The 15,754-nt window shown below is 34.6% G+C and overlaps 1 protein-coding gene across 1 annotated transcript in view; it reads right to left on the reverse strand.

Moving 5' to 3' along the window:
- The window catches only part of RADX (RPA1 related single stranded DNA binding protein, X-linked), a 104,337-nt gene that overhangs the window by 43,358 nt on the left and 45,225 nt on the right, over positions 1 to 15,754 (reverse strand). The window contains exons 8-11 of the mRNA XM_053579687.1: positions 15,253 to 15,417; positions 13,885 to 14,045; positions 12,955 to 13,079; positions 3,992 to 4,068 (exon numbers count right to left, since the gene is read on the reverse strand). Of these exons, the coding sequence (XP_053435662.1) occupies positions 3,992 to 4,068; positions 12,955 to 13,079; positions 13,885 to 14,045; positions 15,253 to 15,417 (528 nt within the window). The remainder of the gene's footprint in view (positions 1 to 3,991; positions 4,069 to 12,954; positions 13,080 to 13,884; positions 14,046 to 15,252; positions 15,418 to 15,754) is intronic.

Below are 15,754 nucleotides of genomic sequence, written 5' to 3' on the forward strand. Positions count from 1 at the left end.
CTTTTTATTAGGTATAAATTAGACCTTCTCATCCTATTTGCCATGTCTATGAATTTCTCTTGTACCTTCCCAAACTCTTTACCACTCTCAGGTGTGATTTCCTCTGTATCTATCTCTAAATACATGAATTCTTTCTCCATCTACATATGTTTACTCTTTTTTTTGGAGACAGACTTTCACTTTGTTGCTCTGGGTAGAGTGCCGTGGCATCATAGCTCTAGCAACTTCAAACACCTGGGCTCAAGTGATGGTCTAGTTTCAGCCTCCCCTGGGACCACAGACGCCTGCCACAATGCCTGGCTATTTTTAAAGGTGGGGTCTCACTCTGGCTCAGGCTGGTCTCGAACTCTTGCACTCAGGCAATCCATTTGCTTCGGTGTCCCAGATTACAAGCATGAGCCACCACGCCTAGTCTACATATGTGTACTCTATAATCCATTCTCTACTGCTAAGTGTGTGTGTGTGTGTGTGTGTGTATTTTTTCAAATATGCCAGTTCTTTTTTCAGATTGATCTGTTCTTAACTTATAGCTTTTATTTATTCCTTTAATATTGTAAAGACATTTGTTTTAAAGCCTCTTTTTGATTGGCCTAGTATTTCTAGTTTCTGGGGAGTAAATTCTTCCATGTGTTACATTTGATCACACTGCTTTAAAGAAGTAGTTCACTTCCTTGGGAAGTCTGTATTTTTTTAAATCATAAATTCATTTTCTTTTTCTTTTTTTTTTTTTTTTTGAGACAGAGCCCCAAGCTGTCGCCCTGGGTAGAGTGCCGTGGCATCACAGCCTACAGCAACCTCCAATTCCTGGGCTTAAGCGATTTTCTTGCTTCAGCCTCCCAAGAAGCTAGGACTACAGATGCTCCCCACAATGCCCAGCTATTTTTTGGCTGTAGTTGTCATTGTTGTTTGGCGGGCCTGGGCTGGATTCGAACCCGCCAGCTAAGGTGTATGTGGCTGGCGGCTTAGCCACTGGAGCCACAGGCACTGAGCCTAAATTCCTTTTCTGTAAAATGTAACCCTAGGTTACAAAAAGCCTCCTTTTTAAGGCAGTTTCATGATTGCCTTTGTCAAGACCTTGGGGTACAGATTTCACTAATACTTTTAGTATTAATCCATTAGCTCAGTGTTATCACCATTTTAGTCATGTGAAATGTGGCCATACTTCCATGCTTTACAGGCCTGGGTTTCCAATTTCTCAGTTGATTTTTCTTATCCATTATCCAGGAGATATAGTAAGCTCTTTGATACTTCCCTACACTGATATGCATAGTATCTCTGGCCTCCCATAACTTCCCAACTTTATATTAGTTCTACTTCTTCACATGTAGGAGGTGTGTGGTCTGGACTTTCTTTCCCATGTGGTTATTATATCTAAGCCCATGATGATTAAGAGTTCTATATCTAGTTCTAAAATGTTCATGAGTAGTTTTAGTTTGGGTTCCTACTCAATACTAAATTTAAATTCCCCTTTGTTTCTAGCACCTAAGGATTTTTCATTCTTGTTTTGATCTAGGTTATATATTTATTTTATAAAATTTTCTATGGGTATTTTTCGAGGGGGGGACAGATCCCAGATTCTTTGGTGGGTTTTCAATCTGCCATATTGACTAAAAGGTAATTTTTTACTATTGGTCTAGCAGGATATTCTTAAATTTCTTTATTTCTCTAGCATAATATTCAATCAATTTTACTCTCTAATTTTAGTTAGGAACTAAATAATAAACTTACAGCTAAACAGAAGTTTTCTCCAAAACAGTATGGAATAGGAAGGAAAAAATAGATTGATTTCAAATAATCCTTTCCCATGGGATAAACAAAATGTGTATGAAAATCTCAGCATGGTGCCTGGCACATGAATGTTCAATAAATGGCTGGTATTATAATTGGGGGAAGTACCATGTTACTTCCTCTACGCAAAACAGAGGGGATAATCAGATGCTAATATAAAGTTCTTTTTTTTTTTTTTTTTTGTAGAGACAGAGTCTCACTGTACTGCCCTCGGTAGAGTGCCGTGGCGTCACACAGCTCACAGCAACCTTTAACTCTTGGGCTTACGCGATTCTCCTGCCTCAGCCTCCTGAGCAGCTGGGACTACAGGCGCCCGCCACAACGCCCGGCTATTTTTTTGTTGCAGTTTGGCTGGGGCCGGGTTTGAACCCGCCACCCTCGGCATATGGGGCCGGCGCCCTACTCACTGAGCTACAGGCGCCGCCCTAATATAAAGTTCTTTATAAAGTTTAATCTAAAAGTTGACAAACTGAAGAATAGAAATTTGATTGCTTTCTTGGATATTCAGCAGAGAGTCACAAAACCTGTAAACAATTGTTTTCTTCCTTCGTTTTTAGAATTTAGAGTCCAGATAAGAAGCATTCTCAGAGAAACACTTTTTTTAAATTTTAAATTATGCTTATTTGGGGAAAATGATCTTATGAGTCCCAAGATTACTTTTTTTTTTTTTTTTTTTACTGAAACCATCTAAAGTGTGCACTAAAACTTTTGGACAATGTATTCTGCCTTACTCATATAATAATTTGTCTAAAATATGATTAAGAGAAATGAATATAAACTTATTATTAGGTAACCCACAGAAATCTAATAGGTAAGGTTAGTACAGACTGGTATTATTTAAAAAAAAAAAGATTAAAAACTTTTAGAATGGAATTGTTCAAAATGCCCCAATTTCTTTTCTTTTCTTTTTTTTTGAGACAGAGCCTCAAGCTTTCACCCTTGGTAGAGTGCCGTAGCATCACAGCTTACAGCAATCTCCAACTCCTGGGCTCAAGCGATTCTCCTGCCTCCGCCTCCCAAGCAGCTGGCACTACAGGCACCCACCACAATGCCTGGCTATTTTTGGTTGCAGCCATCATTGCTGTTTGGTGGGCCCAGGCTGGATTAGAACCCGCCAGCTCAGGTGTATGTAGCTGGTGCCTCAGCTGCTTGAGCCACAGGCACCGAGCCCAAAATGCCCCAATTTCATATCATGCAGCAATCAACAAAAACCATATTAACATGCTCTAAAAAGGGTCATTGAGACATCAAATTTAATAATATAGTATGGAATAAAATAACAGTATCACTTTCTTCTAGGTGGAAAATGAAAAGAAAATAAAAACAACACCAAGGGCAGCGCCTGTGGCTCAAGGAGTAGGGCGCTGGCCCCATATGCTGGAGGTGGTGGGTTCCAACCCAGCCCCAGCCAAAAACTGGAAAAAAAAAATCAAAAACACCAAAAGCAAGAAGGAGATAAAATGTTGAAGTCTAGTCCAGAGAGATGATCCCATAAAAGAACTTATTTAAACCAAATCACTCTAAGGACACCCTACTGGAACAAAATTGTGCTATGAAATCACTTCAGAAATGAACCAAGTTCAAAACAATCAACACAATAGCAAAGAAAGCAAATACACCTTACTTTTAAGATTTACTTATAATTATCATCAATTAAAATTAAATGGGCTACTTAATTATTTTTCTGTTAATTAAAAATAGTACATTTGAAGGGCTATACTGCTACTGAAGAAACAAACTGGTTAAGCGTAAGTTTACTATTGCTTTCACTTTGGCAATGATACCAAATTGATCAATATTTTTTTATTTTTTTTATTTTTATTGTTGGGGATTCATTGAGGGTACAATAAGCCAGGTTACACTGATTGCAATTGTTAGGTAAAGTCAATTGATCAATTTTTTTTTTTTTTTTTTGTAGAGACAGAGTCTCACTTTATGGCCCTAGGTAGAGTACCGTGGCCTCACACAGCTCACAGCAACCTCCAACTCCTGGGCTTAAGCGATTCTCTTGCCTCAGCCTCAATTGATCAATAATTTTGACAGTGACATAAGCTAATGTAAATATAAACCAGCAGTAAAACAACTAGCTATATATCTACCAATAGCACTATGTTATTATACACAAGCACATATTACTATATGCAAATACTAATCTGCATATAATATTTTATAAAATAATCATAAATAATAAACAGTAACATACATTGAAAGATGCTTGGCCTGCACAAGTTTCTATTTCCTTTTGTTTGTAGAGAAGCTTCTGGGTGAGTCACAATAACTCTACAAAGGATAAAAAAAAAAAGAAGATAACCAATGGTTACAAAAAAACAGACTCAAATGAAAAAAAAATCTTTATTGGTTCTATTCAGAATTTATTCTGATTCAATAAATTTAGAAAATATACATGTTAAATTCTTTACAATAATGTATTAAAATACACATAATTGTTAAACTATCCATACATAATATAATCAAATATTACCATAGACTTATATTTTCTTTTAAGGAGTATTCCATAGAATTGAGCATTTCAAATTATTAAATATCAACTAAGGATAGAAATATTTTCATTCTGTATGATAGAAATTTAAAAACTAATGCAATGGCCCAGTCTCCATGTTTTCTTTGTTCAAACATTTTGGTAAATAATCTGGCCTATCTCTTCAACCTTATTTCATAGTTATTTATTAGTTTCATGCTTTTCTTTCTGCCTAAAATAATTTTATTCTGTTTTTACTTTGCCTGGTTAATTTTTATTCATCTTTCAAATTTTAGTTCAGGCATTATTTCCTAAAATCAGCCTTCCCTGATCTCTAGTCAAGACTAACTGCTCCTTGTATATGCTGTTATAGGTAGCACTACGAAGAAACTTCTATTATAGTATTCATTACACTGTATTGAAATAACACGTTTATAAGTGTGTCTTTTCCTCTAGACTAAGTTCTCTATGAAAGTATAGACTTTGTTTCTGTATCTCCATATATTAATAGTAGCTGCTTAATAACCGTTTACTGAACAGAAATGAGTGGAGAAAAGGGGAAGCAACTTATTCTGAATGAAGCTAAGGAGATTCATGCTTTTAGTGGGAAAGATTTCCATTTTATGTGCTTTAGAATATTGCTGTAATGAGATTTTACCTCAGGTTGTATTAATATTTCCAAAGCTGAAGGCATAAAGGGAAACAGAAATGTCATACTGTAGAATGACACATAATTTTGCTTAACTTATTTTATCAACAGATTTATTTTTTCTAATAGCAGTATTAATTACACTAGTCAGTTATCAATAAACTAAAAAGTAGTGTTCATGAAATATGAACGTACTATTTAACTATAAAATTCTAGCAAATGAAACATTTTATAATTGCAGTTTTATTTTCTTTCAATTAATGAAAAGGTATTTCTAGAAATTTATAAGCAGAATACATAAACTCTAAGAGAAATTTAAATAATTAGAGATAGTTATATGTATTTTGAGAACCTTAAGCAGCATATACATACTTTTTAAAAAGTGTGATTATAAAGTGATTTTTTTCATTTGAAATAAATTAGAAGAAATAGTTTCTCAAATTCTAGCATCACCATGACATTATACAGAATATTTTTTAAAAAGTGGCTTAAGAGACTTCTACTTGGTACACATAATCGTTCATTTGTATAACAGATGTCTTAAAGGCGAGGGGCTAAATGACAGACCGGAGCTGTACAATGTCTATGGGGACCAACTGAGGAAACTGAACAAAGAGAGATAAAAAAAAATAAATAAATCGGGCGGTGCCTGTGGCTCAGTCAGTAAGGCGCTGGCCCCATATACCGAGGGTGGCGGGTTCAAACCCGGCCCCGGCTGAACTGCAACCAAAAAATAGCCGGGCGTTGTGGTGGGCGCCTGTAGTCCCAGCTACTGGGGAGGCTGAGGCAAGAGAATTGCTTAAGCCCAGGAGTTGGAGGTTGCTGTGAGCTGTGTAAGGCCACAGCACTCTACCAGGGGCCATAAAGTGAGACTCTGTCTCTACAAAAAAAAAGAGAGAAGAAAAAAATCAATAAAGGACAACAGAAGGATCACTGAGGATAGAAAGGATAAAGAGTGCTAAAAGAAGAGAAGACAAAGATGCATATGATGTGTAGTGGCAGACTATTACAAAAATTATGTCAGAGACTATATACTTTAGCCTTGTCCTTATTACCAATTTATTTACTTTAGATAAGAGTCATATAGATTCTACAGTAGGCCACTTTCTCAGCTATATAGATAAGATTATAGTTATTACTGTAGTCTTATAAAGTTTTTCATGCAAATAAATTAAAAATAACAAATATTTGCATAGATTTTATACTTTAACCTTTATGAACCTAAGATTACTCATCTATTAAATTGAGATAACTATCCCACTCCTCCCTCACAGGGAACTTGAGGATCAAATGAAGTGATGTAAACGATCTTGCGTTGCATCTTGAAATGCTCTATACAATCAATTGAAAGAATATTTTCAGTATTTTGTTACGAAAAGCAGAAAAATTATACAAAAAGGACAAGAATATAGTTCTTGGTGAAGTTGCTAACATAAGCAGATTAGAAATAGTTTATAATGATCAAAAATGCTTATTTCATTTGTGATCATTAATTCAAATTAGCAAATGCTTTTCAGGAAACAACCACTATTTTTAAATGTTTCCTATGATGTCTTATACTTTTCTTAGGGGAAGATACTACAAATGAGTTTTAAGGATTCCTCTAACTTTGATAGGATTCACTTTCTCTCTTTATGGAGTAAATATTTTCAACAGAATGAAATGAAGAGTTTTTCATATCTCATTTATCATATTTTATTTCTTCAGTGTTAATTTTTTTTATTAAATCATAGCTGTGTACATTAATGCGATCATGGGGCACCATACACTGGTTTTATAGACCGTTTGACACATTTTCATCACACTGGTTAACATAGCCTTCCTGGCATTTTCTTAGTTATTGTGTTAAGACATTTATATTCTACATTTACTAAGTTTCACATGTACCCTTGTAAGATGCACCATAGGTCTAATCCCACCAATCACCCTCCCTCTGCCCATCCTCCCCCCTCCCACCCTTCTCTCTCTCCCTTCCCCATATTCTTAGGTTATAACTGGGTTATAGCTTTCCTATGAAAGCCATAAATTAGTTTCATAGTAGGGCTGAGTACATTGGATACTTTTTCTTCCATTCTTGAGATACTTTACTAAGAATATGTTCCAGCTCCATCCATGTAAACATGAAAGAGGTAAAGTCTCCATCTTTCTTTAAGGCTGCATAATATTCCATGGTGTACATATACCACAATTTATTAATTCATTCATGGATCGATGGACACTTGGGCTTTTTCCATGACTTAGCAACCATGAATTGGGCTGCGATAAACATTCTGGTACAAATATCTTTGTTATAATGTGATTTTTGGTCTTCTGGGTATATACCTAGTAGAGGAATTATAGGATTGAATGGCAGATCTATTTTTAGATCTCTAAGTGTTCTCCAAACATCTTTCCAAAAGGAATGTATTAATTTGCATTCCCACCAGCAGTGTAGAAGTGTTCCCTTTTCTCCACATCCACGCCAACATCTCTGGTCTTGGGATTTTGTGATATGGGCTAATCTTACTGAAGTTAGATGATATCTCAAGGTAGTTTTGATTTGCATTTCTCTGATGATTAAGGATGACGAGCATTTTTTCATGTCTATGGCCGTGCACCTCTTCAGTGTTAATTTTTGAGTGAGTTGATAGATTTTGACTAAATTGTAAAACCTAACAGAAAGCACACAGCATCCCTTAAGCTGACTATCTACCATTTGATTTAAAATGGTGGCTAGATACAAGTTCTTAAATGGTTATATTTATTTACTGTTTTTACTGAGTACATATCTCTCTTATCATATTTTATTTCTTCAGTGTTAATTTTTTTATTAAATCATAGCTGTGTACATTAATGTGATCATGTACCAACAGTGATCAACATAATGGAGTTGTCAGCCCATGATTTAAAACACTATGATTAATGTGCTCAAGAAAACAGAGAAAAAGATGGTTAAATAAAAAGAACATGTAAAAAATGAATCAAGTGAATAGTTAAACTTAAGAACTATGGTACTGTAAATAATATATTTCATATTTGTCCCCGGTTCTTGGCACAGAACTTGAAAAACCTTTGGAATTTTCTGAGTGATAGGACTGCCTTTGTTAATCTAATGAGGTGACTGGTAGTGGGCTCCTTGATAGCTTCAGAATGGAGACTTGTCACTAGAAAGATCAATCAAGTAATTTGAAGGTTGGAACGCTTGGTTAGCTCAAACTCTAGGAGAGGACAGAGGCTGGATATTGATGTCAGTAACTTGGCCAATGATTCAACCAATCATGCTTACATAATGAAATGTTTTTAAAAATGCTCTGGGCAGCAAGGCTTGGAGAGCTCTGTGGTTAGTGAACACAGGGATGTGGATTCCATGAGGACAGGACACAGACACTCTGAATTCATTTTCAGACCTTACCCTGTGTGTCTCCTCCTTATTTGGCTCTTCCTGATCTGTATTCATTTTTTTTTTTTGAGACAAAGTCTCAAGCTGTTACCCTGGGTAGAGTGCCGTGGTATCACAGCTCACAGCAACCTCAAACTCTTGGGCTTAAGTGATTCTCTTGCCTCAGCTTTCCAAATAGCTGGGACAACAGGTGCCCCCACAAAGTCCGGTTATGTTTTTGTTGTTGTTGTTGTTGCAGTTGTCATTGTTGTTTTAGCTGGCCCAGGTCAGGTTTGAACCTGCCAGTCTTGGTGTATGTGGCCAACACTCTACCCACTGAGCTAAGGGTGCCACCCTGATCTGTATTCTTTTTTTTTTTTTTTGAGACAGAGCCTCAAGCTGTCGCCCTGGGTAGAGTGCTGTGGCATCACAGCTCACAGCAACCTCCAACTCCTGGGCTTAAGCGATTCTCCTGCCTCCGCCTCCCAAGTAGCTGGGACTACAGGTGCCTGCCACAATGCCCGGCTATTTTTTGGTTGCAGCCATCATTGTTGTTTGGCTGGATTCGAACCCGCCAGCTCAGGTGTATGTAGCTGGTTTCTTAGCTGTCTTAGCTGCTTGAGCCACAGGCGCCAAGCCCTGATCTGTATTCTTAATAACAAAACAGTGATTGTAATGGTAATACTAAGTTCTGTGAGTTATTCTCGTGAATTATTTAGCCTGGGAGTCAGGGAAACCCCTGAATTTGTTGCCAGTTGATTCAAAGTACAGATGGTCTCGGAAAAGTGTGGCTAGTATCTGAAGTAAGGAATGTCTTATGGACGAATGAGCTCTTAAGCCTGTGGAGTCTGATGTTAACTCTGGGTAGTTAGTGTCAGAATAGAACTATAGCATGCCCAGTTGAAATGGAAACAGAAGAAGAAATGAAATGAACTCAAGTGATGACAGGTTTAATAGTAGATTGACTATAGTAAAAGAGTAAATAGGTTAATAGAAAGTTTCCAAACTGAAGCAGAGAATCAAAAAATAATTCCATATATATGTATATGTCAGATGAGCATATATATATAATACAGAATACAGTGTAATAAACATTTGTTCACAGAATTACTATCATACACGTACCTGGAATCACAGAGAGAGAGGAGGTAATGGAATGGAAATAATATTTGAAGAGATAATGGCTGATCATGTTGCATATTGATTAAAGAAATTAATCTATACACTCAAAAAGCTCAGTATAGTATAAAAGCCCAAAACAGTATAAAACAAAGAAAGATACTTCTTAATACATCATATTTAAACCACTGAAAATTACAGAGAAAATATTAAAAGCATTTTGGTGAAATGGGATACAACAGTGAAAAAGGACACAATACCTCTGAAGGGGCAATTTATATCTGCCTGACTTTTCAACAAAGAGTGTAGAAACAATAAAACCACAGAATCATACATTTAAAGTGCTGAAAGTAAAAACAAACAAAAAAACACTCTGCAAAAAAACAAAACAAACAAACAAACAAAAAAAACTCTGCAACCTAGAATTCTTTGTACCAGGAAAATATCATTTGGAAATAAAAGAGAAATAAAGATATTTTTAGACAAAGAAAGACTGAGAGAATGTGTCATCAGCAAGCCACACTGAAATAAATGCTGAAGGGAATTCTTCAGTCAAAAGGAAAATAATGCCAGAGAAAAGCACAGAGATATAAGGTAGGAAAGAAGAGCATAGAAAAACAAACATAAAAAAAAAGAAAAAAAGAAAAACAAACATCACCATGCCTAAATATAAGGCATGTGATGATTGTTTATAATATACAATATACAAATATACAATACTAATAATATCTCCTAGAGTTTAAAACATATGATAAAAACAATGGTAATAGGGATCAATTGAGTGTTCAAAGGTTCTAGCATTTTTCAAGAAAATGATACAATTTACCTCAATGAATCCCCAATTAAAAAAAAAAAGAAAATGGTACAATTTGTATTTAACTATAACAAGTCAAATATGTATGTTTTAAGGGAACCACTAAGTAACATTAGTAACCATGAAATATGTAACTATCAAAACAAAAAAGGAAAAATTGAATAATGAAAATGAACTGATTAAACAAACAGTATGATGATTGCTATAAACACAACTCTATCACCAATTCCATTAAATGTGAAAGGAATACGTAAGTTAAAGACTAAAACTGGCACTTTGGATTAAAAAACAACTATATGTTGCTTAATGGAGACAACTTTAAATATAAAGACATGAAGAGGTTCAACATAAAATGAATGGAAAATATATGGCAGGCAAATGCTAATCAAAATAAAACTGATACAGGCTCGGCGTCTATAGCTCAAGCGGCTAGGGTGCCGGCCACATATACCAGAGCTGGCGGGTTCGAATCCAGCCTGGTCCTGCCAAACAACAATAACAACTACAACTAAAAAGTAGCCTGGTGTTGTGGTGGGCACCTGTAGTCCCAGCTACTTAGGAGGCTGAGGCAAGAGAATCGCTTAAGCCCAAGAGTCTGAAGTTGCTGTGAGCTGTGATGCCACAGCACTCTACCCAGGGTGACAGAGTGAGACTCTGTCTCAAAAAAAAAAATAAAAAAAATAAAACTGGTATAGGTATATTAGTATCAGGCAAAGTAGACTCTAAGGCACAAAGCATTGTGAGATGTAAAGATTTCATTAATAACAAAGCGGTCAATGCATTACAAAGACATCACAATCCTACATCTGTATAGCCATGTTATTCCAAAATACATGAAACAAAAAACTTATAGAACTAAAAGGAGATATAAAACCACAATCATAGCAAAAAATTTTAACATCTGTCTCAATTAGCTGATTGAAAAAGCAGTCGAAAAATTAGTAAAGATATAAAAGATAAAAGAGATATCAACACAATTAACATGCTTAGACCTAAATGACACATATTGAAGAGTGAATCCAACAATGACAAAATTCATATTCTTTTCAGGCACATATGAGATATTTATTAAAATTGACTATCTTAAGAAGGTTTTCAATAAATTTCAAAGACAAAAATAACTGAGAATATTTTCTTTCTCCAGAGCTCTGATAAACTGAAATAAATTTTAAAAAGGTAACTAGAAAATCCTCAACTGTCTAGAAATTAATAATATAATTCATATACTAATAATTCATAATAGTATAATTCATATACTAATATACTTCATAATAAACGTATCAGTGAAAGGAAAATCATAATAAAAACTAAAAAATGTTCTTAACTGACAGAATGAAGTAGGATGCAACTAAAGCAGTATTTAAACATTTATGGCATTATATGCACATATTAGAAAAGAACCAAAAATTCATGATTTAAGAATCTAGCTCAAGTAGCTAGAAAAAGAACAGGAAGATTGATTCAGAAAAAAAGTCATAAAATTTTAAAAATGTACCATTGCATATTGCACAATAGACTATTAAGAGTAGACCATAAATGTCTTACCACAACAAATAAGTAAGATGTTGGTTATGTTAACAAGTTTGATATAAGTTTTCCACACTGTATTTCAAATTATCACATTGTATCCTATAAATGCATTAATGTACACAGTTATGATTTAATAAAAAATTTTTTTAAGTCAGAAAACAGATTATGAGTATAAGGAATGAAAATGTAACATCGTTATAGATTAAGCAGAAGTATAAAAGACAATTTTACACAAATAAATATTACAGTTTAGATGTGAACATAAAAATCTTTGAAAAACACAATGGCCAGATGAAGAAAAAGTGGATATTCTAAAGTTAGAGAAATTGAATCACTTATTCAAAACTTTTCCGCAAAAGAAAAAGCTCAGCTTCAGATGGTTTCTGGAAATTGTACATAGGGACAGATAACTTGTCTGATTACACAGGTTTTCAGATAAAGAATTTTGCCCCACAATAAATCACCCTGATCATGAATGAATGAATCATATCCCTATGCAATGTAGAAGAGATTTAGATGAGATTTTGGACTAGAGTCAATACTGGTATGGTTTAAGCCTTTTGGGGGATATTGTGATGAGGGCCAGAGGCAGACTTATGGGTTTAACTGTGTCTCCACAAAATTCATATGATGAAGCCCTACCCTTCAGTAACTCAGAATGTGACCTTATTTGGAAATAAGTCATTGCAGATATAACTGGTTACGATGAGGCTATACTGGCCTAATCCAATATGACTGGTGTCCTTATAAAAAAAAGGGGGAAGGTTGCTATGAGCTGTGATGTCACGGCACTCTATCCAGGGTGACAGCTTGAGGCTCTGTCTCAAAAAAAAAAGGGGGGGGTGTGGAGGGGAATTTAGACACAGACATCACACAGGGAGAACTCTATGTGAAGATAAAGGCAGAGATTGGAGTGATGCTTCTACAAATCAAGGAATGCCAAAGATTTCTAGCAAACCAGCAGGAGCTAAGAGAGCTACGGAACAGATTCTCCCTCACAGCCCTCAGAGGGAACTAACCCTGTCAACACTCTGATTTTGGACTCTAACCTCCAGAACTGTGAGATGATAAATGTCTGTGATTAAGCCACTCAGTCATGGTACTTTGTTACAGTAGCCCCAGCAAACAGCTTCTGTCATAATTGCTTATTTTATATGCTAAAGATAAAACAAAAATAATGTGCTTTGAATATACTGTACTTAATACAAATGACTTACGGTTTAGCAATTGGGCCTTGAAGAACTCTTACTTTGTTGCTTGTAATCAAACTTGTAGATGCATTTTGAAAAGACTGAAAACTCATAGGTTCATCATCATGAGATGTGGAAGGTCGGTTAATATTCTAAAACCGAAAATTTAGAAAGAACATTTTAAAATACAGTAATAAACAAAAATTATTTCTCTTTTTTTAAATTATTTATCTCTTAAAATACTCTACTATTTTAATGTCTCCATTTTTCATAATCTTAAGAATTGTGACAAATCTTTGCAAATGTAACAGTACCTTTATGAAGATGATTAAATCTAATCCATGTGCTATTAAAATATTTCTTAAAAGGAAGATAAAAATGTCCTTCTTATACTAGTGTAACTGAAAAGATGGATTAAGCCCTTATTTCCCTATGAATAGTAATAATTGCAGAGATAGTTTTTAAGAAGACAAACTCACAGGAACAGTTAATTTATTTGTTTTGATTGTGCCTAGATGTCAGAACCGGCCTCTTCTATACTTATCCTATAAGAGTTAATGCTATCTTATATAGAACCTGGGTAAGACTACCATGCTAGAGATAGTGGTAAAAACTTTTCATGGAAACTTTCCTGTAGCACTAGCCTGGAAAAAAGGTAGGAAACAAATATGGACACATATACCATCAGGAAGTTTAAAACATTCATGATAGGCTCAAATTATACAGAAAGCAAAAACTAGATGCCAAAAAATTAAAAAAAATTCAGAGATTGTTAACTATTGGCCCAGTCTGCCCAAGAATGACAGAAAAAGGAAACAAAAAGCTAAATTTTTTCCTCTTAGGTTTACAATATTAAGGGTCAATACATATGAGTTCTAAACAAAATGTAAAAGGTACCAACTGTAATTACAATCACAGTGCTTTCAAAGACATGCTATTTATTCTCTGGCACCATACCCAAAGTGTTTCTGATGCTGTAGCACTTTCCGTTGCACTGCTATGGGGGATAAACTTTACAACAGTAATTATCCCCTGAATTGCAATGCGCTTTTGTTCCCTATACTGCAAGTCTTCAATCTCCTTCTTCACTTCACTCATAGCTGTCAAGAGCGACTCAACTGCAAAAGAGTAATTCCAAGGAAACTGTAAGTTTTAAAGAACTGAAATGATAAAAATAAGAATTAGATTTGCAGTATAATTTCACAACATGAAATTATAAACTTGCTACATTAACTTCAATCTGTCAAACTTTGTGTTTATATTTGGCATGCCCTTATGTAATTTTTGTGAAATAGGCAAAATACATTTATCAATTAAACAGTAAAACAAGCTTCCAGTGTGGAGTCTTTATTTGCAAAAGAAATTTTACATATTGAATGTAATTTATGTATTTTAAATGTTAAAGTGTTGCCTAGCCAGTACACAGAAAAACACATTTTAATTATTTTAAACATATGCTATATATTGCTAGTATTATGATATACAAGAGGATACCAATATATTTAGATGATAATAGGTCAGCATTTCAAAGCTTCTCTTTTTTTTTCTAAAACCATGCAATTATCCCATGGCTTTTAAACAAGAAAACGCTTGTGTTAAACTTTTCAACTATCATATATTAATTCTACTAATTACAATTAATTCTACCTAAAATAAATTAATATTAGGTCTCTCATCAGTACTTCAATGCCAAATTCAGCATCTCATTTGTTTTGGCATCATTTTTTATTTAAAGGTGGAACTCAATTGTCACACACAATATATATCATTCACAAAAGCAGCATAAAACCGTTGTATCTTAATATCAAATTGTCCAACATCTCTTTTAGATTATCTTTAGTTTTTCTGTGTAATGTCATAGAAGTCGAGATATACCAAGATCAGATCTGACCTCAATGACATTAAATCAAGACAATACAGGCTGAGCATCCCTTGTCTGAAATGTATGGGATCCTAATGCAAAAATCCAAAATCTAAAATGCTCCACTAAGTATTTCCTTTGAGTGTCATGTCAGCACTCAAAGTTACAGATTTTGAAGCATTTTGAATTTCAGATTTTTGGATTAGGGATACTCGACTTGTATTTCCAGTTACTTATCGTCTACATTCTCTTTTTTTCTTCCAGTCTGATAAAATCAAAATATTAACCTTTAGGTAGCACTATGTGTCTTTCTGAGTCAGCTTTAAGACAAAATTATTATCTGTGAATGTTGCCACACTTTGGCTCACTCTCAGAGAAGAAAAATATAAAGGTAACTAACTGAAACAGCATATACCATATGTATAATGTATTAATATAAAGACTGGCAATAATTATGTTAGTACCTGTAACAGAACTACTATACTTGGAAAATGTCTCTGGCACTGGTGGATAGGGGTAATAGCCACCAATTACGGTATTCTTCACTTCCCCAGACTCGGTCTTTGTTTTAATCCACTGAATAAAGTTTTTGACCTTGGCCTCGTAGGTATATGGCTGGCCTCTATGACCTCCGTGCAAGAAGGATAAACCACAAATAAAAAAGAGAAATAAAAAGATTACTGTAATAAACTGAATAGACTTTGTCATATAAACCAGTCTCTAATATCACTAAGTAAAAAAGTCAAGTTCACTTATTCACTATGTAGTAGATAATTATTCAAAGACAGTAAACAAATCCTGAGAAGGAAATCAGCCATACACTGCATTAGAGTTTAAGCGGACTAAACTGTAGCTGTCTACAGGATGCTAAAATCCACAGGAAGAAGAAAAAATAATAATCTGAAATTTTCTAACTATCCAAATGTTTGGCATCTTCTGAAAAAACTGATTTTTAATGCCTGAAAG

This window comes from Nycticebus coucang, chromosome X (genome assembly GCF_027406575.1).
Source record: "Nycticebus coucang isolate mNycCou1 chromosome X, mNycCou1.pri, whole genome shotgun sequence".
Taxonomy (NCBI): Eukaryota; Metazoa; Chordata; class Mammalia; order Primates; family Lorisidae; genus Nycticebus; species Nycticebus coucang.